We start from the raw sequence: 27,997 nt of genomic DNA on the forward strand, positions 1-27,997 counted from the left end.
TAGTGACCTGGTAGGAAAAAAATGGAAAATAAATTAGGATTCAATTTATTCAGTTAGACAGATGTAAGACCAACAATCCTTTGGAAAACAACAGGTATGAAAGGAGTTTCTAAGCATAGTCTATTTGGGGAAAATAGGAACAGTGTATTTGCTTATTTTTTTAGAAGTTCATTGTAACAGTATTACACTGTTGAAAGTCACTTGTGTTTGTAAGTGCCAGATAGGTCAGATTGTATTCCTAGGGTCAAACTAGTTACTAATGCAGTAAAAGATTTTGTGACCTGGCTTGGTAGTGTGAGGCTTGTTGCTGGCTGTTTGGATATAGTTGATAATATATTACAGTATTTACAGAGCTTTGGGAACAGAGATTATTCTCCTCAGTTTCAGCTTTTATGAGACAAAAATATTGAGAAGTAGGACAAACAGAAGTAATGTTTTGGGTCAATTTGATCAACCTGGAATGTTAACCCTGGTTAGACCACACTTGTGATCAGTTCTGGTTGCCACATTATAGGAAGGATGTGGAAACTTTCAAGAGGGTGCAGAGGGGACTTACCAGGATGGTGTGAGGATAGATTGAGCGAACTAGGGCTTTTCTCTTTGGAGCAAAGGAGGGTGGAGGGTGACTTGATAGGCATAGATGGAGTGGAAAGCCAGAGACTTTTTCCCAGAGTGGTGAATATGAGGGGCTATGATTTTTAGGTATAGTACTTTATAATAAAATATAGGGAGGATTTTAAGTTTGTTTTTTTTAGAGATACAGTGTGGAATGGGCCCTTCCGGTGTCAGAAGTACATTTTTTTTAAACACGGGTGTTGGTAGAGGCAGATTTATTATTGGGGGCAATTAAGAAAATCTTAGATAGGCAAATGGGTGATTTTAAAGAAAGTGTCCAGTCAAAAACTGTTCCTGTTTATTATTATTATTGTGTATCACTACTTTAGTCTTCCAGCATCCCAAAACAAATGGTTTTTAAATCTTTAACTACTTTAAAATTTGCAAATGTAGGTCAGCACCACAGAAATAGTGGGGTGAGGTGAGGTGAGGAGATGGAAGATCTTCCAGTTTCTGTGTTGAGGATCCCTCTTTGGTGTAATAACTGAAATGAAGGATTCCTGAGGGGAAAGAAGCAGCAAACCTGGACCCATCTTTGTATGTTAAGACCAACATGCTAAAGAGCTCTGTATTGTGAAAGGCACTCTCTCCTCTTGTCCCATAATGCCTTTCTTACCCACTGATTTCCAAATGTATTTTTACTGCCACTGGTGTGCTTTGAAGTGCAGATTTTGGCTGTCATGACCCATATTATTGCACAGCAAGATCTAACGATCATTTGATATGGTAATAGATGTTAAAGTGATGCCAATCAAGGCATGATGCTGGTCAGAACATCATTACGTAAACAGTTTGGCACAGGAACATGGTTTTTGGCTCACCACATCTGCACTGAACAAGCACAATGCCAAACTAAACTAAATTCTTCTTTCTGTACATGATCCATATCCCTCCATTCCCTGTGTTTCCATGTCTTAACTAGTGACCTCGGACCCGAAGAGCCCTTTCTGAATCAAATGTATAAGGGTCTTGTCATTAACTATTCACTTTGCCTTTACAGCTGACATCCCAAAATGCAATATCTTACACTTCACAGGTTAAACTCCATCTGTCACTTCTCTTCCCATACCTGTAGCTGATCTATATGGTGCTGTATCCTTTGACAGTCCTCTACACTGTCCACAACTGTAGCAATCTTTGTCAGCCCACCCATCTATATTTTCATGAATTTTGAGGCCTCAGCACTGAATCCTGCAGAACACCATGGTCCTGGACCTCTGGCCAGAATAATGACCTTCCACTACTGACCACCCTTTCACTTATTGGAGAAATACAGTGGTTTCTGCTTAATTGGGACCAGCTAAGTCCAATTAAGTGGCTGCCCCAATTAGTTGGAGTTTCATGGAAATAGTTAAATGGGTTTTTTTTTAAAAAGGACAAACTGAGCAACAAATTATGTATTTAAATGAAATAAGGAACAAGTTGGACCACTACCAATACTACAACAGTAATATAAAACTATTTTAGCTCCTAATACTTATTGATGAAGGAATTGATCCCAGTCAAGTTCTTTTGACTGTAAATGAATAAAATTGGTGCCGACACCTTGTGCAGATAGAAGATTGCCTCTATACAGTGCTTTTGACAATTGCGTCCTCTAAATTTTCACTTCAATTGTAACATTCAAGATGTGTGTCGTTACCTTCAAACTCTTTGTAGTTCCTAACTTGAAGTACTGATATTACTTCATTTTCACTCCCAGCTCTTTCTGGAATCTCCAAACCTGAATGCTTGAAACTGCAGTAAGCAAAACAGTTCTGAATTGTCTTACTGCTTATTTCTCAGCAACTCTCAGTAACAAAAAAAGTCACTACTGTTTGAAAACAAACATGTCACTGATGCTGTTTAGAAGTTTACTCGAAGCATGGTGTAATGTCTAACAGCAGTGCAAGCGCACGCGACTGGCGCTAGTTAGAAACTGCGGCAACAGTTTCCTACCCCAGTTAAGCAGTATAGTGTCCCAAATAAATGGAGGAAATCTAGCTATTTTCTCAATAAATTTTTGCTCTTTAGGAGTTGTCCCAAATAAGTGGATGCCCCAGTTAACTGTTGGCCTGATTAACCAGCAATCACTGTCTATAGGAATCATCATTATTATGTGCTGTGTCGTATGACTTGGGCGATCATAGTCTTTCATCTTTCTTTAATCTGACTGTCCATTTCTTGATGTAACTCATGAATGTCATGCACCGTCAAGTGTGACACTTTCTTCCATCAATTTTTCCCATCACTGCAAGGTGTTCAAGCTTCTTGTTCCTCAGTGTATGTCCAGGAAATTTCATCCAGCTGCCATTTCCTGATCTTTGATATTATTGGCTGGCTTGCTTTCACATTTCATCTTTTCTCTCCTTGTGGCTTTATTTGCCTTCTGTTGGTTTTTAAAAGCTTTCCAATCCTCGAACTTTCCACAGATTTTTGCTATATTGTATGCCTCTTTTGCTTTTATGCTATCTTTGACTTTGGTTGTCAGACATGGCTGATCATTCTTCACTTAGAATACTTACTCATCTTTGGATGTTTATCTATTCTGTGACTTCTGAATTGCTCACAGAAACTCCAACCGTTGCTGATCTACTGTTTTCCCTGCTAATGTCCCCTTCCAATCAGCTTTGGCCAGCTCCTCTTCCATGCCTCTGTAATTCCCTTTACTCCAATGGAATACTGATACATACTTTAGCTTCTCCCTCTCAAACTGCAGGGTGAATCCTATCATATTATGCTCACTGACTTCTGAGGATCCCTTAAGCTTCACAATTAAATCACCCGTCTACTATCTGAAGCCTGCACTCAGGTGTGACCACCGCAGTAAACAGAAGTATTATCTATGATATTTTCAACCATTCATTATCTGGAAGTTTTTTTTATTGTCTCATCATTTGCTGCCTTGCTCTTTTGGTTCCTTGGCGCTTTCAAGCATTTGAAAATTCTCATGCGTCCATCCGCAATAAATGCAGAGGTTCAAAGTCATGTATATTTATTAATAAGCTTAAAAAAATTGTACCTGTTCAAACAGATATCTAATAACATTGCAGCTGCCTGGCCGTTTTATTTTAAAGTTGGTTATAGCAAGGAAAGTCTAATTTCTATTTTTGCAGTGGGAGGGATGCAACTGTTTGGAATAAGCATGAGGAATGCATCTTGAGGGAATTTCAGATGTCCATGCAAAACTGAATTACTGTTCTACACTTTTTAAATCTGTCTTTGGAAGCTATTTAACATAACAAGGGGTTGGAAAATGTTTCTATTTGGGGAATTGGAGCTAGGCAGGTAGCAGGAATATTACTGGGTGAATTATAATTCAGTGACATTTAGCAAGATTATGGAGCAGTGTAAAGTTAAAAATGGGACATATTAGACTGATAAGTCGTTTTGAAAAAGTGGCATGGCAACAACTCCTTGAAAATAATAGATCTTGAACACTTGCAAGCTCTTAAGGAAGAGATTTGAATTTGAGAGTAGAAAGGTTCTCGTGGTTTGATTACCCACTCTAGATAACGTTGGCGCCAAATGAAAATGACCATGCACAGAAAGGGAATCTTTATGTGAGATACTGGAAGGATCTGGCACCAGAAAGCCTAGCAGAATAACAAAATCGGAGAGTAAAATTGAAGGAAAGCAGAATAGAGAAAAATACAGGTAAATCCATTAAAACTAGTGGATGATGGGAGGTATCGGAGTCCAAAAGTAACCTGTAAGCAGAGGCAGAAGATGTGGGTGAAATTCTCAATATTCTGTAGTGCTTTCACAAAGGTGAGGTTAATGGCAGTGTTGTGTCTCAACCAAGTATTAGGTTGGATGAGCAATACAACAGGAACATTTTTAAGGGTTTAGCATTTGAATGTGGGTACATCACTATGCATTGGAGAAGGGTATACTGAGGTTGTTACAGAAAGCAAAGGAGGGTCTTGAACATTCTTCAGCCCTCCCTGACTACGTGGTTGGTGCCAGGAGACTTGAAGACACTTGGAAGCAACAAAGCAAGAGAGTATACAGTATTTGAAAAGTTATTAAGTACTGTTAATATATATTCAAGGATCCTTAAAAGTAGCAGAACCAGCAGGATGATTTTAAAAAGATGTATACAATTCATTCCTTTATTGAGGCACAATATATAAGAGCAGAGAGGTTTTCTTACAACCTAGGAAGACATTTGACCTCCTGCAACTTCCAGGAGCGCAACCCCATCAGTGTCATCCCTTTATTATTCTCTGATTTGCCTACTAAGATACTTTATAGAGCCAGTTAACCTAACTGCATCTCTGGTGTGTTGGAGGAAAGCCATGGGTCACAGTGAATGTGCAAATATAAAGCAGCAGTATAATTTGCTGTACCATGTCCAAGAATCACAACCGTAGTCAGATCTTGGCTCAATTACTGTATACACATCCCATCACCATTTTAGAGGAAAGACTGGAGGTGTTAGAGATTGAGCTGTCGAGTGAATTTACAATGATGTTACCAGGATAGGAAAATTGGAACTAGGATTTGGGTTGAAATTTAATTGAGGGATCCAGATAGTAAGAAGAGTTGTTTCTGTTGGCAGGATTAGAGATGAGATTACAGGGTTTTGCAGTAAAGGAGCTAGGGGGCCTGTAACTTACTGTTGAAAGTTGGTAAAGACCTGTAATATCCTGGCTTATTCTTAGTCTTAAACAGTGAAACCTCATCTGCTACCCTGCAATTCTCTGGCACCTCATCTGCCAGGGACCCTGCAATTTCGGCACTAACCTCCCAATAGGTTTGACAAGTCACCTCGTCAGAACCTGGATATTTATCCACCATATTTTGCTGCAAGATTGCAAGCACCTCATCTGTAATCCAGCTACATTTCATGACCTCACCACTCTTGTGCCTTAGTTATATAGTTAGACCCTGTGTTTCCCAAGTAAATACAGTCGGCCCTCCTTATCTACCTGTTCCGCATGCGCAAATTCAACCAACCGCCAATCGAGAAAACTCGGAAGTGCTCTTCCAGCACTTGTTGTTTGAACATGTACAGACTTTTTTTCTTGTCATTATTCCCTAAACAAAGCAGTATTGCAACTATTTTACATAGCATTTATATTGTATTAGGTATTATAAGTAATCTAGAGATGATTTAAAGTACAGTATACAGAAGGATGTGCGTAGGTTATCGTGGATCAGAAAAAACCGAAAGTTCTGTTACTAAGTAAGTCGGAACAGGTACATCCGGTATTATTTAGCATCAGTTAGTCAAATGTTTGTCTTAGTATATAGTATATATTTTACCTTTCTATGCATATAAAATACTTAATAAACATATGTTTCAGCGCTGGGCTCGGGAACAGAAGTTCCCGAGTTCGATCCAGTGACAGATCGCTCCCGAGCAATCCCTGCCGGGTTGATATGGAGGATCAAAAACCCAAAACCCAATAATTAAACCACTGCGTTGCTGCGTAATAATTGTTGCTTTAATTGGGCAGGGCCTTTCTCATTTTATCCTTTGAAATTGTTCCGATTGTTGACCGACTGTAGCCTAACACTTTTGCAGTGACCGATGGCATTTCGCCTTTTTCTGATCACTTTATTATTTCCACTTACTTTGAATCGCGATCGTGCTTATTTTCGTGAACAGAAACACTGCGGATTCAGAGCTGCGCCGCCGGGTCCTAATGCATACTGCACCTTGACAAGTCAAATAAGGTCCAGGGTTCTGCTGGGTCCTAAGGCCCACCGTATTGAGACAGGTTGAATAAGGGACTTGAGCATCCGCGTTTTTTGGTATCCGCGAGGGGTCCCAGAACCAATCCTTCACGGATAAGGAGGGCTGACTGTACAGGTGCAAAAAAATAATTTAAGATCTCCCTCATCTCTTTCAGCTCCATGTATCTGATATAACTGATCTTCAAAATGACCAATTCTGACCCTTGCTGCCCTTTTGTCCTAATCTCAATGAAGCACTTGGGATGCTTTTATTACCTTGTCTCCCAGTGCAACCTCATATCTTTCTTTTTTAGCCCTTTTGATTTCTCAAGTGCTTTCTTGTATTTCATCTGCAATTTTTAGCTTTGATAACTTTGTACTAATTGTTTTTAAAGTATTGTTACCAGTTGGACTAACTTTTTAAATTCATTTCTAGACAACTGCTCAGAATTTAAAGGCTGCATTGACTGTAATGTCAACAATACAAAAGCCAACTTGACCTGCTATTGGCAAGTTTGTCAAGGTAAGAATTTATCATGAACTCAGGTTTAATGTTGTCAATTTTCTGTGATTGTGCAGGATTTTTAACTGATTTAAGTATCACCTTAAGAGTCTGGTGTGTTTTATGCAAGTTGCACACCACATCTTGAATGTTTTGTATTGATAATAAATAACCTTTTTAAATAAAAACCATAGTTTGAGTACAGAAACACAAAAGGCTTGCTCATCGCGGAAAACTGCTATTAAAAGTCTTCATAGAAACATAGAAAATAGGTGCAGGAGTAGGCCATTCGGCCCTTCGAGCCTGCACCGCCATTTATTATGATCATGGCTGATCCTCCAACTCAGAACCCCGCCCCAGCCTTCCCTCCATACCCCCTGACCCCCATACTTCAGATGTAGTTGAAGCAGTTAGGGAATTACTTGGAAATATTCAATTGCCAGAAGTCCAGGTTTAATCCTGATCGCTGGTGTTGGGTGTGTGAAATTTTCAGTTTCTTCCTATGGTGCAGTGGTTTCTTCTAGCTCTCCATGTTCCTTCTGCATCCCAAAGATGTGTGGTTTGGTAGGTTAACTGGCTACTTTAAGTTGTCCTTGGCGTGTCACTGAGCGATAGAATCTGTGGCAGTGCTATGTGAATGTGTAGAGGATAAAATTGGATTGGTGTATGATGGTTGTCGTGGACTCAGCAGCAGGCCCTCCTGTCCTCTGTGTTCTGTTTCTCTGATTCTGTATCTTCTGTAATATACAACAGAATATGGTTGAAAATAAAAAATGATAAATATTTTTATTGAAATATAAGTTATAAAACAGACATCCTCCTGGTTAGAGGAGCTGAATAGCAGTCTCTTGAGTTTTGTGGATGTAGCTGTATTTTAAATGTATTGGGTAATTTCCAGGATGTGTAAATACTTCGGACAATAAAAGATGCAGAAGAAATGTTACTGTGTGATGCTGCAGGCAAAGGTAAATGTAGATCTTGTTCAGACGATGGGATAAATGAGGCCTCCAGTGCAAAATTCTACAAGTATTGCTGCTAGGTACTGATTGCATACATCTAAATAAGTGAAAAGTAAGCTTAAGCTTTTTTTTTCCCCAAGGTATTTCTGGAATATTCTATGGAATACATATTTAGAATATTAAAATAATTTAGAATATTTGGGAATCTCAAAACAATGGATCAGCAGGAGCAATGTAGTCTAAAAGTTGACTGTTTCATTGGGGAGTTGAGTATTTTTAAATTCTGTTTTTTGGTGGTACTGGTCTCGAAGGCCATAGTGGATTGTACCCACACTGTTAAGAGTTGTATCATTTAATCTCCCTTTTTCAACCTGCAAACATCATATATTTATTCCATACTGTTCTGCTATTGATTTGGCATGGATGTGACATGTGTGAAATAACTTGGTGCTGTTAGGAATTTGCTAAGATGCTGACAGACCTAAAGTTGTAGTTAATGAGTAAGACTTGCTGATTGTGAAAGTAGGTGCATTTAAAATGCTGTTTTTTGGCTGAATGTCCACTTCCTTCTGCATCACCTTTTCCCATGTGGAACATGTGTCAAATGGCCTGTATGTTGAATTAGTCTAGTTCTGTCGACTAGGTTCACAGAAGGAATGAGGTGTTCTCAGAGAGATTACTTTGCTTTTAATTGTTATTTTCAAATACCCAATGTTGCTTTTAATCCTTTACAGGGAGTGAACTCTGCTGGTAAGGCCAGAATTTATAGCCATCCTAAAAAACAACTTGGTACAACTGAGTAAGTCATTTTTGTAGGCAGTTATAAGTCTACACAGTGGAGCTGGTATTACATACAACAAACAAATTAAGGACCCAAGTTTTCCATTCAGAATGGGTTTAGTGAAGTGAGATATTCTGTGGTAATCTTGTAGTTTCATGATCCTATTACTATCCTCAATTATTGAGTTAACTGATGTGTATGTGTCTCCTCATACACATCCTCAATTATTAAGTTAACTGAATTAGATTTTGTTTATTCTCTGCCAATGGTCAGGACTCCCTTAATGTCCGAGCTGAGGGCAGAATTCGTTGGGTGCATACAAGAATGTTTCTTGACATGGTTTGCAGAGAAAATCTACCAGAGAATGGCTATGTTACACCTAGTATTGGGAAATTGGTCTCACCAGATGACTGGAGGTTAGGTGGGCTGATTGGGAGGGAAATGAGTGCTAAATTGGAGAAAGGCTATTTACAGCTATACTAGGCAGGAGCTTGTGAGAGTAGTTGTTATTGAGCAAGCAAGCCTGCATCTGACATCAGTGTTGTTTAAAGGCCATCTAGTCAGAATTTGGGACTAATATTTTCCTAAGGGGAAGATTGAGATGGATGATGATGTTTGGTTGAAACTTTATTGAATAACAAGATGCTACAAATCTAGTCAAAGAATTTGGAAGCATGTAATGTTTACCAAGCTGCAAACTGACTGCCTTTGAATTGTAGGAAGCAGGAAAAAGTTTAAAAGGTGAATCAGGAGGGTTAAAGGGGGGCCTGGAGTTGTACTTGTCGGGCAGGATTAAAGGGGAGAAAGTGGGTTGTTTTTACTAGAGATTGCCGGAATGCTGCAAGGATCAGTGTTGGGGCCTCAGTCTGATTACCTACTGACCAGATGGAAATGTGAGCAGAGAAATGGTAGATGGAGGTTAATCCTGACAAATGTGAGATATTGCACTTTGGGAGGACAGATCAAAATTAAGTTTAATATCACCAGCATATGTTGTGAAACTTGTCTTTGCAAAGCATTGGAGAAAAAATGTAAATTACTGTGTGTGTATGTAAGTGTGACCAGTCCTTTTGAGTTTAGAACTCAGTACAGTACAGGCCCTTCAACCCATGATGTGCTGATCTGTATAAAATTACTCCAAATTCAATCTAACCTTGCTCTTCTACACAGCCCATAACCCTTCACTTTTCTTACATCATGAGCCTATCTATGATTTTCTTAGATTTCCCTATCGTCTCTACACTGCTCTCCAGGCACGTGTCACTTTGTTTAAAAAAAATATAACCTTGGACATCTCCCCTTAACTTTAATCTTAACTGGATGTACTTATTTGTGCATTAGTGCTTATCAAATTCTACTATATTGTCATTGAGCCATATCCACACATAGAGTTAAATGAAACACCGTTTCTCTGGGACTAAGAGAAACACAGTGCATACAGCACATAAAATAATTTTAACAGATAAAAAGAATTTCTGTAAATGTTTAAGTTGACGCAAAGTGCACATATAACAGAGTTTAAATATACAACAGCCTAATGCTACTGGTGCTTTCATAAATAATGGGTATTGGTTGGTAGTGGGGTATTCAGAAGTGTTGCAGTCTGGGGTAAGAAGCTGTTATCCAGCCTCAGTCCTTGCAGTACCTTCTGCCTGATGGTAGGAGGAGGTCGAAGAGATTGTGGGATGGATGGAAGTAGTCCTTGACAATACTGAGGGCTGTGCAAACGCAGGGCTTCTGGTACATGTCCGGGATCTAGCAATACAATCATGCATCAGCAGTGTGAACATTATTGGGCTTTATGTGGCTCTGGGGTCTCTGGAGCTCATCGTCATTGAGCTAGAGATGTTGCTGCCGCCACAGACTGTCTGAGGTGTCTCTAAGAAATCCGAGATCAATTTATGGAAGGATGTGTTGAGACCCAACAAGGACATTTTGCCCATCAGCTCCTGAGGAATAATCTTATCGAACCCCAAACTGAAGCCACTAAACACTATTCTGATATAGGAGACATATTCTCCAAATGGGACAGGACTTAGTAGATGGCAGAGGCTATTGCATCATTGGTGGAGCGATTTGGGTGATGTGCAAACTGATTAGGGGTACAATGTAGTGAGAAGGCAGGATTTGATGCAGTTTATGACCAGCTGCTCGAAGCACTTCATTATTATTGAGGTCAGTGCCACTAGACAGTTGTGGATCATTGGATTCTTTGATCACGTGTGCTCAATGTGCTTTGTGAATCAATATTGTACATTTTTTTTTACAAAGAAGACGGAATTTGGTGCTAGGAGTGGAGTTGTGCACCTGTGTGCCCTGCATGTCAACATCTGAAGAAATAAGCTTCAAACTGTTTGTGCACAACAACAGAAAAATGTATAATCTTTCACTAGATTTATTTTGCATCACTTTTCATTGCAGGTTGCTGTAACTTCGATGGCAGTTCTTCCTGCACTTGATTGCAAAAGCTGAAAGTTATTTAAAACCTTGTTTCTCCGAATTAGCTGGAATTTTTGATCTGATTTTTTTGGATTTTTAGTTGCTAGGTTTTTTTGGCTAAATCTCATAGGTTGTGATTGATTCTTTAATTTGCACTGTAATGTCCTTGGGGGATATAGTGTGTTGTACTGCATTATGTTTGTTACTTTTCGGTATCCTTATTTTTAACTTGCAGTCTGTGCTGCAGAGATCTTCAGCATTTTGTATTTGCTTGTTCTATCTGTAGTAACTGTATACAGCTTATAAAGCATCAGCTTTGAGTTAATGCAGTGGAGTCTGGACTTTGGTCATTAATGAACCAGGGAGGGGTACGATTACGTGGATATGTTAGACTGTAGATTGGGTGAGTGATCTAACCAACAACTATGATTTCTTGTAACGTGCAAAGAAGAGCAAGGTGAGCTGACTGGCCACAACTTTTCAAACAGGAAGCCACTCAAGGTGGGAGTATAAACGAATTAATAGCGGACAGATATATTGCTTTCTGTAGCTGTATGTATGAGCACCAAATGCTATTGGAGTGAGAGGTAAGTGTGGTGAGAGGGAGAATTTCTAGTTGATGTGTATGTAAATAGTAATATTATGGATGAGACTAAGAAAAAGATTGAGGGGATAAGAGAGTTGGGTCTAATTTTTAAATAGTATTCAATCATGTCATAATTACACTCAGTGGCCACTTTATTAGGTACACCTTTCTAGTACTGGATAGGATCCTTCTCTGCCCCCAGGACAGACTGAATTCTTTGTAGCATAGATTCAATAAGGTGCTGAAAACATAGAGATTCTGGTCCATGTGGATTCATGTTGTTACACCAATGCTGCCCCTACCATCTGCATGTTGCAACAGAAATCAAGATTAGTCAGGCCAGCCAAGCTTTTCCAATCTTCAGCTGTCCAGTTTGGTAAGCCTGTGGCCATTGAAGCCCCAGTTTCCTGTTCTTAGCTGGCAGGAGTGGAACTTGGTGTGATCTTCTGCTTATCCACTTCAAGGTTTCAGTGTGTTGTGTGTTCAGAGATGCTGTTCTGCGTTCCACTGTTGTAATGCATGGTTATTTGAGTTATTCTTGCCTTCCTGTCAGCTTGAACAAGTTTGGCCATTCTCATCTGACATCCCAATTAACAAGGCATTTTTGTCCGTAGAACTGCCATTCACTGCATGTTTTATGTGAAAATTTCAGATCAGCCGTTTCTGAGATGCTCAAACCATTTCGTCTGGCACCAACGATCATTCCACAGTCAAAATTACTTCCATCGGCTTTCTTACCCCATTCTGATGTTTGGGCTGAACAATTACTGAACCTCTTGACCATGTCTGCATGCTTTTATGTATTGAGTTGCTGCCACATGATTGACTGATTAGATACTTGCATTAATGAGAAGGTGTACCTAATAAAGTGGTCACTGAGTGTATGTTCTAACTCTGAATTGCAATCAAATATGCAATGATTAAACATTGGATAAGAAAATAAGTAGAGTCCCAAAGAATGTAGATAGTTTGGGCAGAAATTTCGAATGGGGGTAAAAAGGAAGGAAAATTGAAATATTCAAATAAAAACTGTAGTACAGAAGGATCTGGGTGTTCATGCGCACAGAGCATGTTGGCATGCAATCACTAACAAAGAAGGCAAATTAACTCTTGGCATTTATTGCAGAGGCAATGCTGTGCAAAACAAGGAAATCTTACCGCAGTTCAGATTTTGGTGAGACCACATCTAAAGTGCTGCAGGCGGTAATGCATTTGATTTGGAGGCAGTTCAGAAGTGTCACTGGGTTAATTCCAAGGAATGCAAAAGTTATTTCATGAGCTATTCCATTAGCATTTTATGCATTATAGGTAAGAATGGGGTGATCTCATTAAAGGTTAAGTTGACCTGATAGCATAACTGAAGTTCTTTGCACTCTGGGGGATTCTAGAACCAGTTGGTATACTTGAGAATGAAGAGATGTCAATTTAAAAACTGCATTGAGGCAGTGTTTTGTTATATGTTTGTTAGTCTTCGGAATTCTTTTCCAAAGAACTGTGGAGCCTGAGTTTATTATAGATGTTCTAATATTTCCCTCTTTTGTGCTGTTAGCATTTTCAGTACCTTTTGCGTAGTGGCTAGTGTGACGCTATTACACCTTGGCGTTTTAGAGTTCAATTCCAGTGCCATCTGTGAGGAGTTTGTACGTGATCCGTGTGGGTTTCTTCCAGGTGCTCCAGTTTCCTCCCACGATCCAAAGACAAGTTGGTTAATTGGTCATATGTAAAATTGTCCCATGATTAGGCTATTGTTAAATAGGTGGGCTGCTGGGCAGTGCTGCTCATTGGGCTGGTAGGGTCTGTTCCATGCTGTATCTCTAAATAGGGAATTGAGGATGTAGGAAATCTTTCTGAACAAGATCAGGTTGGCCATACTCTTGTTGACTGGCAGAGTAGGTTCCTGCGGCTCTTTTCTCTGATATCCAATTTCTTGACACTGGGCTTGAGGGAAATGGAACTAGTGTAGTGATTCAGTCTTGAGTGGCAGACCAAATGCACTGTGATGCAGGTCTGTGGTTTCTCTTTATTTGTGTTCTCATTGCTCCCTGCGCAAGAGATGGCAGTCAGTGTGTTTGGTGGGGGAGAGGAGAATAGAAAGACTAATTTCTGCCTTATGGGAAATATTGTACAATAAGAAGATACAAATATTGTAATCAAATGTGAATGCTTATATCACTGAAATGGAACATCAAGGGGGAATAAAAATGGGAAATAATCTGGAATAGTTCAGGATAATTGACATAATGGAAGTCCAACTGTATATACGGGTGCAGGGACTGGTGGTGGAAACATTAATGTCCCCTGAGCCATTAATCTGAATCAGATCCTTGGATTCAAATATTTGTTTGCATTTTGTATTTAACATTTTTATTCTTTAGTAATTCCTTTGCTAGTTCATTTCCATGCAATTTATTCAGCAGTTTGCATTTCACAAGTTAATGTGAGATAGGGAAATATGATTGTGATGCTGGTGTGTATATATAGAAGGCACACACACCATGGGAACATGCAATCTCACTGGAGAAGAGATTGGCCAAGATGTTGCCTGGGATGGAGCATTTTAGTTATGAGGAGAGACTGGATAGGTTGCGATTGAGTCAACACTTGGAGGTATAGACCAAGTGCTGGTGATTGGTATTGATATTCCATGTGAACATAGGCCAAAGAGCCTCCTATGCACTGCCTGAGAGGGGCGGGAAGCCCTTTTTTCACTTCATAAAAACGTAATTTAAAAGGGGAAACCTTTCATGTCTGGCATGGACAACATTTGTCTTGTCACAACCTTATGTTTGATCGCCATCTGTAATGGCAAGCTACCTAGTTACAACTAACCACTATGCTATCAGTTCAAATAGAAGGTTAGCTAGCTACCTGTGGATAATTCGAGGTGGGCAATAAAGTGGTGGTAATGGTATTTTTAAAACAACTTGTGAGGAGATATTTCTTCCTGTCAAAAGGAGTAGACATTGAATTATAAGTGGGAGAAGCTGACTAGTCAAAGCACAGAAATGGGTCTGTAGCCTTCCATGGCTTGGTAATTCAAGTACTTGTCTAATACATGATGTGAGTATCTGCTTCCTCCACCCACTGGGGAAATGCATTTTTTTTTTAATGCCTGCCATGAAGAAAATTCTTCCTTTGATCTTCACTATCTTCTAATTTGAAACTTTGATTTTGTGTGTGAAATATTTTCTAGGTGCCTATTATTTCCGCACCCTTCATAATTGTGTGTATTTCAGTTAGGTCCCCCTCACTTTCCATTACTGAGTAAAACCTACTTGGTCTGAAAATAAAATGCTTCATCTGTCAACATGCCAGTGAATCTCTCTGCATCCCCTCCTTTGCAGCCACATTCTTCCTATAGTGCCATGACTGGAGATGCACACAGTATTCTAGTTGTGGCTTAATTGTCTTATAAAGCTGTACCATAACCTTCCTGATCTTGTAATGAAGGTATGTATCCTGTATGCTGTCTTCCCCACTTCATCCATCTGTATTTCCATCTTCAGGTGTCCTTGTAATAAGTAATATTGTTACTCTGTCAGGCTGATTATCATGTAGTTCTAGTTTGAAGAGTTCTAAATTGAAAAAGGATCTAGTGCTTTCCCAGTGTATATGATGAAAAGAAAATCATCTTGGGCTTCCAGTCGGGTACAGATTTCAATTTTAACTGATGTTTTAATGACATACTCTGTCATCTTCAGGGATGATGCCTGGGCATATCTAGTCTAGTGGTATTTATACCCCTGTCATCCATCCCTCTGGCAGTATAAATAACACTGGACTAGACATGCCCAGGCATCATCCCTGATAAAGATGGCAGAGTTTGTCATCGAAACGTCAGTTAAAATTGATACCTGTACCTGGCTGCAAGCCTGAGAAGAGTTTATAATTCTAAATTATTTTTTAATATATGGAAAGTAAATCTGAGCTGCTGAAAATCTTGTACTTTAGCATTGTGCAAGAGATTAATTGGTTATTTTTTCTGGGGGGGGCGGGGGAATGTGGTTGGGAAATGAAAGGGTAGTGAATTATAGGAGTTTAAATTACTCAAAGAGGGCACTTTTGCATAAACCTGTGTTTGAAATCTGATTTTTGTGTACACTTAATACATTACACAGGTGACGGCCAATGTGTAACAAATGTATCATCAAATTGCTCAACATTGAATGAGACCATGTGTACAGGTGAGTCAAAACATCCAAATCATGTTATCGAGTGGCGCAGATTTCTATTGGCTATAATAAATGCACTCTGAATAAGTTGCAAACTTAAAACCTGGTTAAAATTAGAAGGAAAGGTTCAGAAATTTTAATTCTGACAAGTTGACAATCAAATCAGGATTGGAGGGCAATCTGACACTTGAGTGAACTTTTTCTAAGAAACTAACTTAAACATCACTCATTGTGTAAATTAAGAATGAAGCCCCACAGCAATTCCTGAAGTATTTGTATTCTGTATTTTTCCAAGATGACTGGTAATTCCTAACTGTAGTCCCGATTCCTGTCCTGCATTGTGTAGTCCTTTCTGCCCTTAGTTTAGTTAGTCAATATTTATAAATCAATGAAACAGTTGTAACTTTTCCTTAAATTATTATTTTTTTAATCTGGAAAAGTTTGGCTTCACAGCCTATTCCTTAAATAAACTTTTGATCATTAATCCAGCAATGTGATCGTAGATAAAATTGGCACTTTGCCATATGTACTTGGTTTTGTTTCTGACTTTCTATTTGAAGTTTCTCCTTGGGGTTTATTTCAGTATGAAGGTCCCCCACCACCCCCTTGGTTCTAGGTACAGGAAGGCATAGTTACTAAATTTGTTGACGCACTGATGCTATAAAGGAATATAAGTAGGTTCAATGAGTGAGCAAATATCTGACAATTGGAAAAGACTGGGATGGTTTCACATATTTCATTTTGACTGGAGGCATTTAAACAAAAATATTCCAAATAGTGAGAGAGGGTGTGATTTGGCTGACCTTGCTACTATTAGCATTTTATTTTATTTCCCGAAACTAGTGTTTTGATTCCCAGTGCATTTATGGGTAAGATTAACAAGCCTGTGTCACCCACTTTTTGTATTATTTAATTGGTTTTATTATCTTCCCTATCATGGCTGTTAACCTTGTTTCCTCCACGTTTATCCTTCTTTGCTATCTAACTCATTTGATTTCTAACTTTCCCTAATTTTGATGAAAAGTCATCAACCATGGTAGTGTAATGGTTAGCGCGATGCTATTAGAGCTCGGTGTCGGTGTTGAATTCCGGGGTGCCCTCTGTCAGGAGCTTGTACATTCTCCCCTTGACTGCGCGGGTTTCCTCTCACAGTTCAGAGTTGCACTGGTTAGTAGTTTAATTGGTCCTGTAAATTGTCCTGTGAGTAGGTAAGGGTTAAATTGGTGGGTTGATGGGTGGCACAGTTCATTGGTTCAGAAGGCCCCCTTCTCTGCTGTATCTCTAAATTAAAAGTAAGAAATTGTTAACATTTTTTCACTTGGTACAGGTGCAGCATGATCTGTTAACAATTTCTAGCATTTTCTATTCCTATTTCAGATTCACAGAATTGCTATTTACTATTTTAGATTTTCGTCATGCTATTATTAAAATTCAGTTGTCATTCTTTGCATGTTGTGTCTATAATACCATTCTTTTTTCCAGCTCCAAACAGAGCAGCATCTTAAATGACCCCCACACCCCCACACCTTTTTGGTATCATTTTATAGTTCACTTTTATTTTCTGAACCTCCTTATCTCTAAATCCTTGGGTCTGTTTCTCCAATTCTGGTACCCTTGGGTGATCAGATTTACTCTTGCATGTCATGCTTTGGCAACTAAGATCCAAGCTCAGGAATTTGTCCATTTAGAGCACTAGATTACATTTAAAGGGAAACTTAACATTACAGTGCCTTAACAAATCTTTTATCCTCACACTGCAAAAGTGTTTTTACAGATGTAGAAATTTTTACCAAGTAAAGCAACTAAATATTTATTCCCTGTGCTTTTATTTCCTACTGTACTTTCTCATGCTTATTTTTAAAAAAATGTATTTTGACTAAGATAACTCTTGGGTTCCTATGAAACATTTTGCTATATTGGGGGTACTGTAGAAATGTGATTTATTTTTCTGTAACATTCCCATGCTTTGTAAAACTAAATATCGTCTTTTCCTTTTTTTCCCTGTGACCAAAAATGGACAATTGCATATTTTCTTCTATGTTTTTATTTGTAATTCTCTCCCTATTAGCATACTCCTTTATTTGTATCCAGTATTGATCTTTCCAAAATTTGTCTTCAAAGTAGATGTTGGATTTAAAGTAACTTGATACTATGGGATTATATTCTGCAATTTCATATGCTGTGGTGTAGTGTCTGAATTTACTTGGTATAAAATTGACATTTTTGATGCACTTTTTTTAGGCTCTGCAAATACAACTGTGGCCCCAAATGTAACTTCTCCTACAGGTAACTAGCAACTGTGGGTGGAGTTTCTGTAGGTATCTGTATTACATAGTCAGTCTTTGTTGTTAAGATTTCATAATTCTTGGCTTTTAAATTCTGCTTAAATTGAATTCTTACTGCACTTTCTGGGTGCAAGTGTGCTAGTTGTTTTAAAAGCCTTTTTCGTACTCTTGTCCTTTAGCCCATGCAAACACAAGTACAGCTCCAGTTACTTCACCTACCAATTCTACAAATTCTACTTCAGGTAATGGGGTCTCTAGGATATCTGTGGATAAAAAATCTCTTTAGCTTCTATACATAACTAATATCTTTAACTTTTATTGCATATGTTGGTTTGCTTAATTGAAGAGATGTGGAGTACATTGATCTGTGATCAGTTTGGATCCAATTCCTGGAATTTTCCATATCTTATAAATTAACCGAGTAAATTTCTTTGTTGATATGTGGGAATTGGGAAGACTGGTGGAGAGAACCTGTGGTGTTGGTTAGTAATCTAGTATATGCTAGAGAAACTAGGCATTTTGTATCAAATAAATTTTCTCCATGGAACTCGTGGCCAAGGTAATTACCAATGAAATATTAACTTTTAAGTGGGTGCTGCAGATGCCTTGAAAGCATTGAATGTAAATGCAGTGCAATAAAAACTACTGTAATCTAAAATAGTAATGCCTTTATGGTGAAAAGTCAAGTAATGAGGATGACTTAATTTACATTAACTAATTTGCTCATATCTTTGGCATCAAAAAATGATAACATTTTGATTACTGAATTTGCAACTGTAGTAATTTAAAAACTGTTCTCAAGACTAATGATGTGCCTCATTTATGATTAAAAGATCTAAGATATGGCAAGAAATATGAATCCCAACTTGCTGATTAAACTCAGAACGAAGTAAAGCCAATAGTTTTCCAGCTAGAATACATACAAAGATTCCCATAATCAGTGTAAGAGCATTAGTAATTAAAACGAGAGTAGGCTTTGTGCCCCTCAGCGTTCATTAAGATTTTCCACAGTATTTAGGACAAAATTTTATGGATGCACCATGTTGAAGTTGCTTCTCCTTTCGATCCTCTTAAGGGCTTGATGCAAAAGATTGAAATAGTTACTCACCTTGGTATTAAAATGCATGGTGGAAACATTAGGCAGGGTAAGCACCATCTGTACAAAGTAGAACTGCTTACTTCAGATCTGGAACCCTTTTTAATGGAGGAAGAGAGGATGATAACTTTCAAAAGCAGAGAAGGTAGTATAGACAGAGGGAATACCTCTGGGGCAGGACTAAATGACTTGATATGCTATTTAACTGCCATATGCCAAGGTGGGGGACAGGCCGGTTCAGATCACTGCTCCACAACTCTGCTCTGCACTGATCTATGGGAATCTCTTTGCAGACTTCAGTTTAGAGCACTATTTCCTTGTGGTTATTGTTTTGTATGTTTGTTTTAATAGCTCTGTTCATTGGGCGTTTGGTCTTTTTTTAAATGGGTTCTCTTGGGTTTCTTTATTTCGTGGCTGCCACTTAGAGACCAATATCAAGGTTGTATAATGTATATATACTTTGATAGTGTACTTTGAACTTGGATATTTGTCTTGCTGAAATGTACAGCACAGAACTGGGCCCTTTTAGTCTTCCTTGTCCTTGCTGATGGTCATGCCCATCTACACTAATTTTTACTTGTCCACAATGGACTCTTAGCCTCACAATCAACCTCATTTTGATCTTGCAATTTTTCGTTTACCTGCACTGCACTTTTGTGATAGTTTTTACGCTTTGTTCTGCATTGTTATTGTTTTGCCTTATTCTAGCTATTGCACAGTATAATGATTTGACCTGTATAAACAATGTGCAAGATGAGCTTTTCACTGTATCTGGATGCACATATCAATAATCAATACCAATACATATTATGCTCATATCTCTCTCCACCTTTCCTCAAGTATCTGTCCAAACCCATTTTAAATGTCATTGTTTTTCTTTCCTTCCACTATTGCCTCTGGAAGCTCATACCTAGATATTTACTACCCTCTGAGAAAAAACTTGTTAGATCTTTAAATTCTCCTCACTTCAGATCTGTTTTCCCCCTATTTCTAGACTTCCCTGCCTTGGAAAGAGATTCTAATCTTCTGCCCTCCCAATTAATTTCACAAATCTGTACAAGCTCCATTCCAATGAGAATAAAGCCAGCCTATCTAGTCTCTCTTTATGACTACAGCCCTCCATTCTACATAACATGCTGGTGAATCTGTTCTGCACACTATTGCTTTCACATCCTTCCTGCAGTCTGGCAACTAGAGCTATACACAGTGCTCTAAATTTAATTAATGTGTTAACTGTAATGTGATCTTAATGGCTATGTAGCTGTTTTCAGGGAGCTATGAACTTAGACCCAAGATCCCTCTGCTCATCAATACTCTTCAGGGTCTTGTCCTTAACAGTGCACTGTCTCTTTACATTTGACCTACCAAGGTGCAACACTTTACATTTGGGCAGGTTAAGCTTCATCTGCCATTTCTCCACCTATATCTTGCAAATGATCTATATCCTGTCGTGTTCTTTGCTAGTCTTCCACGCTATCCACATCACCAATCTTCATATCGTCTGCAAATTTACTGACCCACCCATTCAGGTCATTTTTATCCACCACACACTGCGAAGGTCCCAGGACAGATCCCTAGGGAGCGCCACGAATCACAGACCTCCAGCTAAAATAAATCCCTTTGACTGCTACCCTCTGTCTTCTATGGACAAGGCAGTTCTGAATCCAAAAGGCTGATTTGCTGTAGAGCCCATGCATATTAATCTTCCAGATGAGCCTCCAATGAGGGACCTTGTTAGGTGTCGTAGTAGAATCCATGCAAACATCCACAGAACTACCTTCATCAATCACCATCGTCGTCTTATTAAAAGTATCAATTAAGTTTGTAAGATATGACTTGCCCCACACAAACCCATGTTGGTTCTCCCTAATTATGCCATGGTTTTCAAATACTCATATATCCTATCCCTAAGAATTGTCTCCAGTAACTTCCCTACCACTGACAGGAGATTCGCCAGTCCTCCAGGACCTCGCCTGTGGCTAGAGAGGGCATGAAGATATAACCATATAACAATTACAGCACAGAAGCAGGCCATCTTGGCCCTTACTAGTCCGTGCCGAACTCTTACTCTCACCTAGTCCCACCGACCTGCACTCACCCCATAACCCTCCATTCCTTTCCTGTCCATATAGTTGTCCAATTTAACTTTAAACAACAACATCGAACCTGCCTCAACCACTTCTGCTGGAAGCTCATTCCACACAACTACCACGCTCTAGAAGTTTCCCCCTCATGTTACCCCTAAGCTTTTGCCCTTTAACTCTCAACTCATGTCCTCTTATTTGAATCTCCCCCACTCTCAATGGAAAAAGCCCATCCATATCAACTCTTATCTATCCCCCTCATAATTTTAAATACCTCTATCAAGTCCCTCCTCAACCTTCTATGTTCCAAAGAACAAAGACCCAACTAGTTCAACCTTTCTCTGTAACGTAGGTGATGAAACCCAGGTAACATTCTAGTAAATCTTCTCTGTACTCTCTCTATTTTGTTGACATCTTGCCTATAATTCGGTGACCAAAACTGTACACAATACTCCAAATTTGGCCTCACCGATGCCTTGTACAATCTCAACATTACATCCCAACTCCTATACTCAGTGCTCTGATTTATAAAGGCCGGCATAGCAAAAGCTTTTTTCACCACCCTATCCACATGAGATTCCATCTTCAGGAAACTATGCACCATTATTGCTAGATCCCTCTGTTCTACTGCATTCTTCAATGCCCTACCATTTACCATGTATGTCCTATTTTGATTAGTCCTACCAAAATGTAACACCTCACATTTACCAGCATTAAACTCCATCTGCCATCTTTCGGCCCACTCTTCTAACTGGCCTAAATCTCTCTGCAAGCTTTGAAAGCCTACTTCATTATCCACAACTCCACCTATCTTAGTATCATCTGCATACTTACTCATCCAATTTGCCACCCCATATCTAGATCATTAATGTATATGACAAACAACATTGGACCCAGTACAGATCCCTGAGGCACACCACTAGTCACCGACCTCCAATCTGACAAACAGTTATCCACCACCACTCGCTGGCGTCTCCCAAGATATTGGTCAAGGCCCCAGCAATCTCTTCTCTTGCCTCTCTCAATAAACTGGTGTATGTCCCATCAGGCCCTCAGGACTTACCCACCTTAATGCTCTTTAAGAGATCCAACACTACCTTCTCCTTTTCCTCAATGTCCTAGCATATCAATATGCTCAGCACTGATCTCCCTGTTCTCCATGTCCTTTTTGATAAATAATGATGTAAAGTACTCATTAATGACCTTGCCCACATCCAAGCAAATGTTCTGTCCCTTGCCCCTCCCCCAGTCCTTGAGTGGTCCTATCTCTCTCCATTTATCCCTTTGCTCTTAATGCAATTATAGAATTCCTTGGGATTCTCTTTAATCTTACTTGCCAAGGACTTTTCATGGGCCCCTCCTGGCTTTCCTAATTCCTTTCTTGAGTTCTTCATATCTTCAAGGACTCTGTTTGATTCTAGCCTCCTAACCTTTACATTTTTTCTTCTTGACTAAATTCATTGCCCCTCTCAACATCCCAGGTTCTCTTGCTTTATCATCTTTGTTCCTCCTGAATGGAACATTCCTGTCCTGTACTCTGTGCAGGACACCCTCCACATGTCAGATGTGAACTGACTTAGACAGCTGTTCCCAGTTAACTTTCCCTAATGCTCTCATAATTTGCCCAGCTCCAATTTAATACTCGCTCTTGCAAGGTCTATACTTATCCTTCTAACAATCTCAAAACTTAAGGAATTGTGGTTACTGTTCCCTAATTTTTCTAACCCTCTGAAAGGTCAGTCACCTGGCCAGGCTCTTTGCCCAACCCAAAGTCCAGTGCAGCCCCTTCTCTTGGACTATCTGCATATTGATTTAAGAGCCCCTCCTGGATGCATCTAACAAACTATATCCATCTAAACTCAATAGGTCCCAATTTGTGTTAGTGAAGTTGAAGTCCCTCCTTGACAACAATCCTATTGTTCTTCAGCCTTTCCTTAATCTACCTGCATATCTATTCCTCGATAGCCTGGTGGCTTTTAAAGGAGAGGGTCTGTAGTACAGTCCAATCAGAGTGGTGCATCCTTCCTATTTTTGAGTTCTACCCATGTAGGCTCAGTGGACAAGCTCTCTATTATGTCTCCACTTTGGTCAGTGCTAAATTTGGGCACCTCACTACTAGCCTACGATGAGAAGATATTGCAGTGGAGAAAAAAGGATTATTTTTCAATTTTGAAGGTAGGCGCACAGTAATAGGGATAGACAAACCCTGCTAGCTTTTCATTTGCTTTGCCTTATTTATTCTCTTCTATATCCAAAAATATCAGCCATAGAAGTTTATTTTAAGAGTGCTGAATTGTAACAACTTTGTAGCTTCTGAAGAAAAAAAACTTCATTATTATCCAGAATTAACTCATCTAGAGCCTGTCATTTAATTCTAGATTGTAAGTCACTTGAATCCATACCTTTGGTTTGATAGGGTTTGTTTCTCTTTTTTTTTAAGAATTCCATTAAACATGGGCTTAACCTCGTTAGGGTATTTATCTGCCCAGGGATTGCTATTGAAGTGAGCTGGCAATATCTGTCTGCTCTCATACACTCAATATAACCATTTTCAACATAGGTAATTCATGGAAAGTGAATCAAGAGGTTCCTCTAGCCAAAAAAGATGTAGCAAACTTATGTGCTTAATAACAATTTTACTTCCTCATGATTTTCAAACATTTCCTTTATTTATAATACTTGTTAAAATCTAGTTTTAGGGGTAAAGCACAAAGGTGAGACTAAGAGATTGGTCAATTTTGCCTCTATTCTGTATAATCCTTTGCTAGATCAATTGCTAGGATTAGCACATTAAAGCAACAATAAAATAATTTGCATTGTTTTGATTCAGAACATATTCCAGAATTGTAACACAACTTTAATCGTTAGCAATGCAAAGTTGTAAGGTGGTGCTTTTGCGTGTTCTGATGAGTTGTTAATACACAGTCCTTGTTATAATACATGTAGGATTGTTCAGACTTGTGATTTTTTTTTGACTGAAAATGTCTGTCTTTGTTCTCTTTCCTTCTGTTATGCAAATCCATTACTTTTGCAGGGACTACTTTGACACCTGCCACCACGACTCTTACTTCTACACCAGGTAAATGTGAAACTAAACAATAAAATATGTAAAACTTTTATTCTAATGTATTTGGACTTGTGCTGGAGAAGCCATTCTTCATTTGTTCATGTGTGAAAATAGTGTGGTAAGAGTTTTATGGTGTAAGAATTTGGAGGGATTGTGTGAATCGTCTAGCCATCTTGATGAAGTAAGACAAATGTTCACAACTGAAGAAGTATAAATACTTCAAACTAGGCACACGCATTCAATTTATGCAGTCATTTGTCAAAAGAAAAACTTCAAAACCCTTACTTTCCTGGTACAAATTGATGCAGGTAATACATAGTCAACTCTTGAGTACTTTCAAGGGAGTAGTTTTATCATGTATTTCTTTGAGTAATTTTTGCTTTTGAAGCCTAATCACTGCTAATGCAGTGACGGTTTTACTGTTTAATCTGATTTGTCTTAATTGTGGTTTTTAATTCTATTTTCTTAAATGTTCTCATCTGTTGTGTTAACTTTGCCCAAAGAGAATTGAGCCAGTACTCCTCAACTTCCCTGATCATTCTAAGGTGCATGCCATTGGAGGAATTTCTGCCGAGTTTCCCTACTTGGGGTACTACTTTGTCATAGTTATTTGTGTCATTTAAACCCATTTGTTTCCACTACCACATCTTCTGAAATGATGACAAAGTGCTCTCTTTATTTTTAATCTTAAAATGTCTTCCTAATTTATCCTATTTTTGTTTCGTCCAAAATCTGTAAATACTTAAAATTACTGACCTATTTAATCTGTACCAGTGTAATTGTGATAAAATTTCTTACAATGATTTAGTAGATCTTTCAATGAATCCCAATTAATCAAATTCCCAGTTTTCCCCTCTACCACCTTTGACACTTCTGTAAGCCTGCAATTTGTTCAGTCTGTTGCCCATCATTCCCATTTGATTCTTTTGCCTCTCTACCTAATCCATGATACCACTGAAAGCCCATTCCAGGTACCTACGACTTGTTTTAATTTTTTAAAAATCACTTGCCTTGCACAGCTCCCTTAAATTCTCCCTCTCATCTTAAATACATGTTTTAGTATTTGTCATTTCTACTCTGGGAAAAGTTCAGTCTACCCTGGAAAGATAGATTCTAAAGATCCTAGATAAATTTAGAAACTCCATTACAGCCTATCATTGAATGTACTCAAAACTAAACTATTACTTAAGATGTATATATGCAAATTTTTGATTTCACACTAATGAATATCTACTGTTTACAGCAGGTACAACCAATGGAACAACGGTCGCACCGCCTATGCCACATAGGAATTCTACATTTGATGCTGCAAGTTTTATTGGGGGGATAGTGCTTGTGCTTGGACTACAAGCTGTAATCTTTTTTGCTGTCAAGTTCTGCAAAAGCAAGGATAGGAATTACCACACACTTTAAGCATGTTGCTGTGGGACTACAGTGTCTTGGCTATTGCTTACATTGGTCTGCTGTTTTAAAGATAATTTTTGGGAAGTAATACACCACTCTTCAGAATTAGCCATATCTTAATGGGTGTACAATGTTTAACTTTGATTTGATTTTAACTTGCTATTTGTTGAACAGGGATGTGACCTTCACTTTTGGTTATTATTGGGCACATGGATTTATTTGGGGGAGGGAAAGTAGCCATGCCTTAAATAAATGTGGCCTTATTCCTATTAAATACTTGTGCTATAAAAATAGGCCTCCTTGAATTCAAATTATTCTACAATCATCTTGTTTAGATTTTTTGAGTGTTATGAGATTGATTTGTGATCTAGAGCTGCCAACTGGGATAACTGCTGGGATAAATGGCTGCAAATACTTTCATTTGGTGGAGTTACTTCGTGATTTATTTTTGCCTTGTGTACATCAGACACAATTTAATGGCCTCCTTGTAAAGATGGAAGCTTCAGTATGATTTTATAATTGTGGATTGTTTGCACTAGATCCAGGCTTTGACCACTTTAGTTTTTGTCCTTTGAGTAAATGCACTCCGCTTTTGATAGATCATTGTTGTATGCCATGCATGAATGGATTGCCAATGTGAACCTATATTGTTCACTGAATGTGAAGTTCACCATACCTTTGAAGATTTCATGTAGCTTCAGTGACTCCATTGTAATTTGCCCTTGAAATACCGTGGTACCTCTGACTTCTGCTTTATGAATAGCATCTGCCTTCTATTTCTTTTGTGTAAAGTGGAAAGAATGGATGCATAAAATGATTTGATTTTTTTGGTCTAAACAGTTATCGCTAAAGTTGGTAGCTCTTGGAATATTTAATGTGAAGAATTTAGTAACGTAGTTTGTGAAATTGTTCTGTTAACATGACAGTTAGAAGACAATCATTTCGATTAAATTATAAAATCTTAACGTGTTACAATATTGCTGTTAATCCTGGGGTTAGTCATGTTTCACCAAAATGATTTAAAATTATTTGGTCAGTTGTGTTGTACAATACTTGCGTTATTGCTTTCAGGTTGGAGCTGTATGCTCTGAAGAGATTGAATTAACTTGTATTAAACAGGAAAGTTAGTGCACTTGGAGGGGGAGGAGAAAAAATTTTGATATGAATATGCTCAGACTTAGAGATTTGTATATTTGGTAACCAGTGTGAAATTTTCTCTTGAATAGTGGAGAAATTCTCTGGCCTAACTGAAGCCTCTCCTTTCCTCTCAGACTTTGCAAATTTAAGAAAAGCTGTAGATTTTTACTTGCAAAGTCGCATTAAAATCTGTGAGGAAAAGTATGTTCTTCAAGTAAGGTACATTATGACTAATTGTTCCTGGAATCAAAAATTAGCAAAGCTTAACATTCTGAAAATACACCAAGCTCTGAATCACCATCCCACCCTCTCTAGTAAAATAAAGGTAAACTATATGTGAAATTGCATCTTTAATAAGTAAAGGTGCTGGTCATCTGGCTAACCCAGCGTAGTGCCTGAATGCTCTAAACATAACTTTTTGTGAAATGTTTAAAAGTCTAAACTGATCTTGCAACATCCAAGCTAATGCCCTCTGATTGTTCTAACTTGAATATGTGTGTACGATCACTGCACTTGAGAGGTTTTTTGTGTTATTTCAGACCAAAGGGACTTTTGCTGTGCAGCCTGGTACACCTTTTACAACTCCATTGCATTAAATTGAGTGAAGCCTACGAGTATACCGAGAGTCTGAAATTGCCTTTGGCTTTTGGTGGTCTTTTCATCCACGTTGCTTTTGCACCTGCTTAAATGTATTGCACTGAAATGTTCACTGTACAGTACCTTGTAGATGTATCTATCTGCAGATTATATTCTTGTCATCCGGATACAGGTGCTCAGTTTGCACTATATCTAGGCTTGAGAATTGAATTTGGGTTAAAGTGCCTTAAAGGATAACTTGTAAGCCATTAACTTTAAGTGTGGCCAAAATGGAATTTGAGGATTGGTTGTGGGGGGTGGGTGGTGAATGAAAAAAATGTAAATTTTGTAAACTGTTTTTGGAAGAGCTTTGTTCAGACCTCTGTGCTGTTCACTTGCCAAACTGTGATGTGATGTGTAGAACCTGAAGCACTTTGGGGTGCCTCCTTTACCTGTGATATCGTGGGGTGTATAGACACTTTGTAATATCTTGAAGGACAGAATGGCTAACCATACCAACCAATAAAACTCAATTTTAATTATTTGTGTTTTGGCGTTATTTAACATTTAATTCTTTACAAATATCAGTTGAAACAGGAAAGCAAGTTGGGCGCTTTTCTTCTGGTTCAA

General features: G+C 38.6%; 1 protein-coding gene across 6 annotated transcripts in view; it reads left to right on the forward strand.

The window, feature by feature from the left end:
• The window catches only part of cd164 (CD164 molecule, sialomucin), a 30,207-nt gene extending 2,298 nt beyond the window's left edge, over positions 1-27,909 (forward strand). Inside the window, exons 2-7 of one of the 6 annotated variants that reach the window (XM_063040792.1) lie at positions 6,716-6,802; positions 15,665-15,730; positions 17,960-18,004; positions 18,183-18,245; positions 24,218-24,262; positions 25,497-27,909. In XM_063040792.1, the coding sequence (XP_062896862.1) occupies positions 6,716-6,802; positions 15,665-15,730; positions 17,960-18,004; positions 18,183-18,245; positions 24,218-24,262; positions 25,497-25,663 (473 nt within the window). In that variant the 3' untranslated portion in view covers positions 25,664-27,909. Of the gene's footprint in view, positions 1-6,715; positions 6,803-15,664; positions 15,731-17,959; positions 18,005-18,182; positions 18,246-24,217; positions 24,263-25,493 lie in introns of all 6 variants that reach the window. The other 5 variants (XM_063040791.1, XM_063040794.1, XM_063040796.1 and 2 more) reach the window with 5 other exon arrangements.
• Positions 27,910-27,997: the final 88 nt, after the last annotated feature.

Source organism: Mobula hypostoma, chromosome 2 (assembly GCF_963921235.1).
Source record: "Mobula hypostoma chromosome 2, sMobHyp1.1, whole genome shotgun sequence".
Taxonomy (NCBI): Eukaryota; Metazoa; Chordata; class Chondrichthyes; order Myliobatiformes; family Myliobatidae; genus Mobula; species Mobula hypostoma.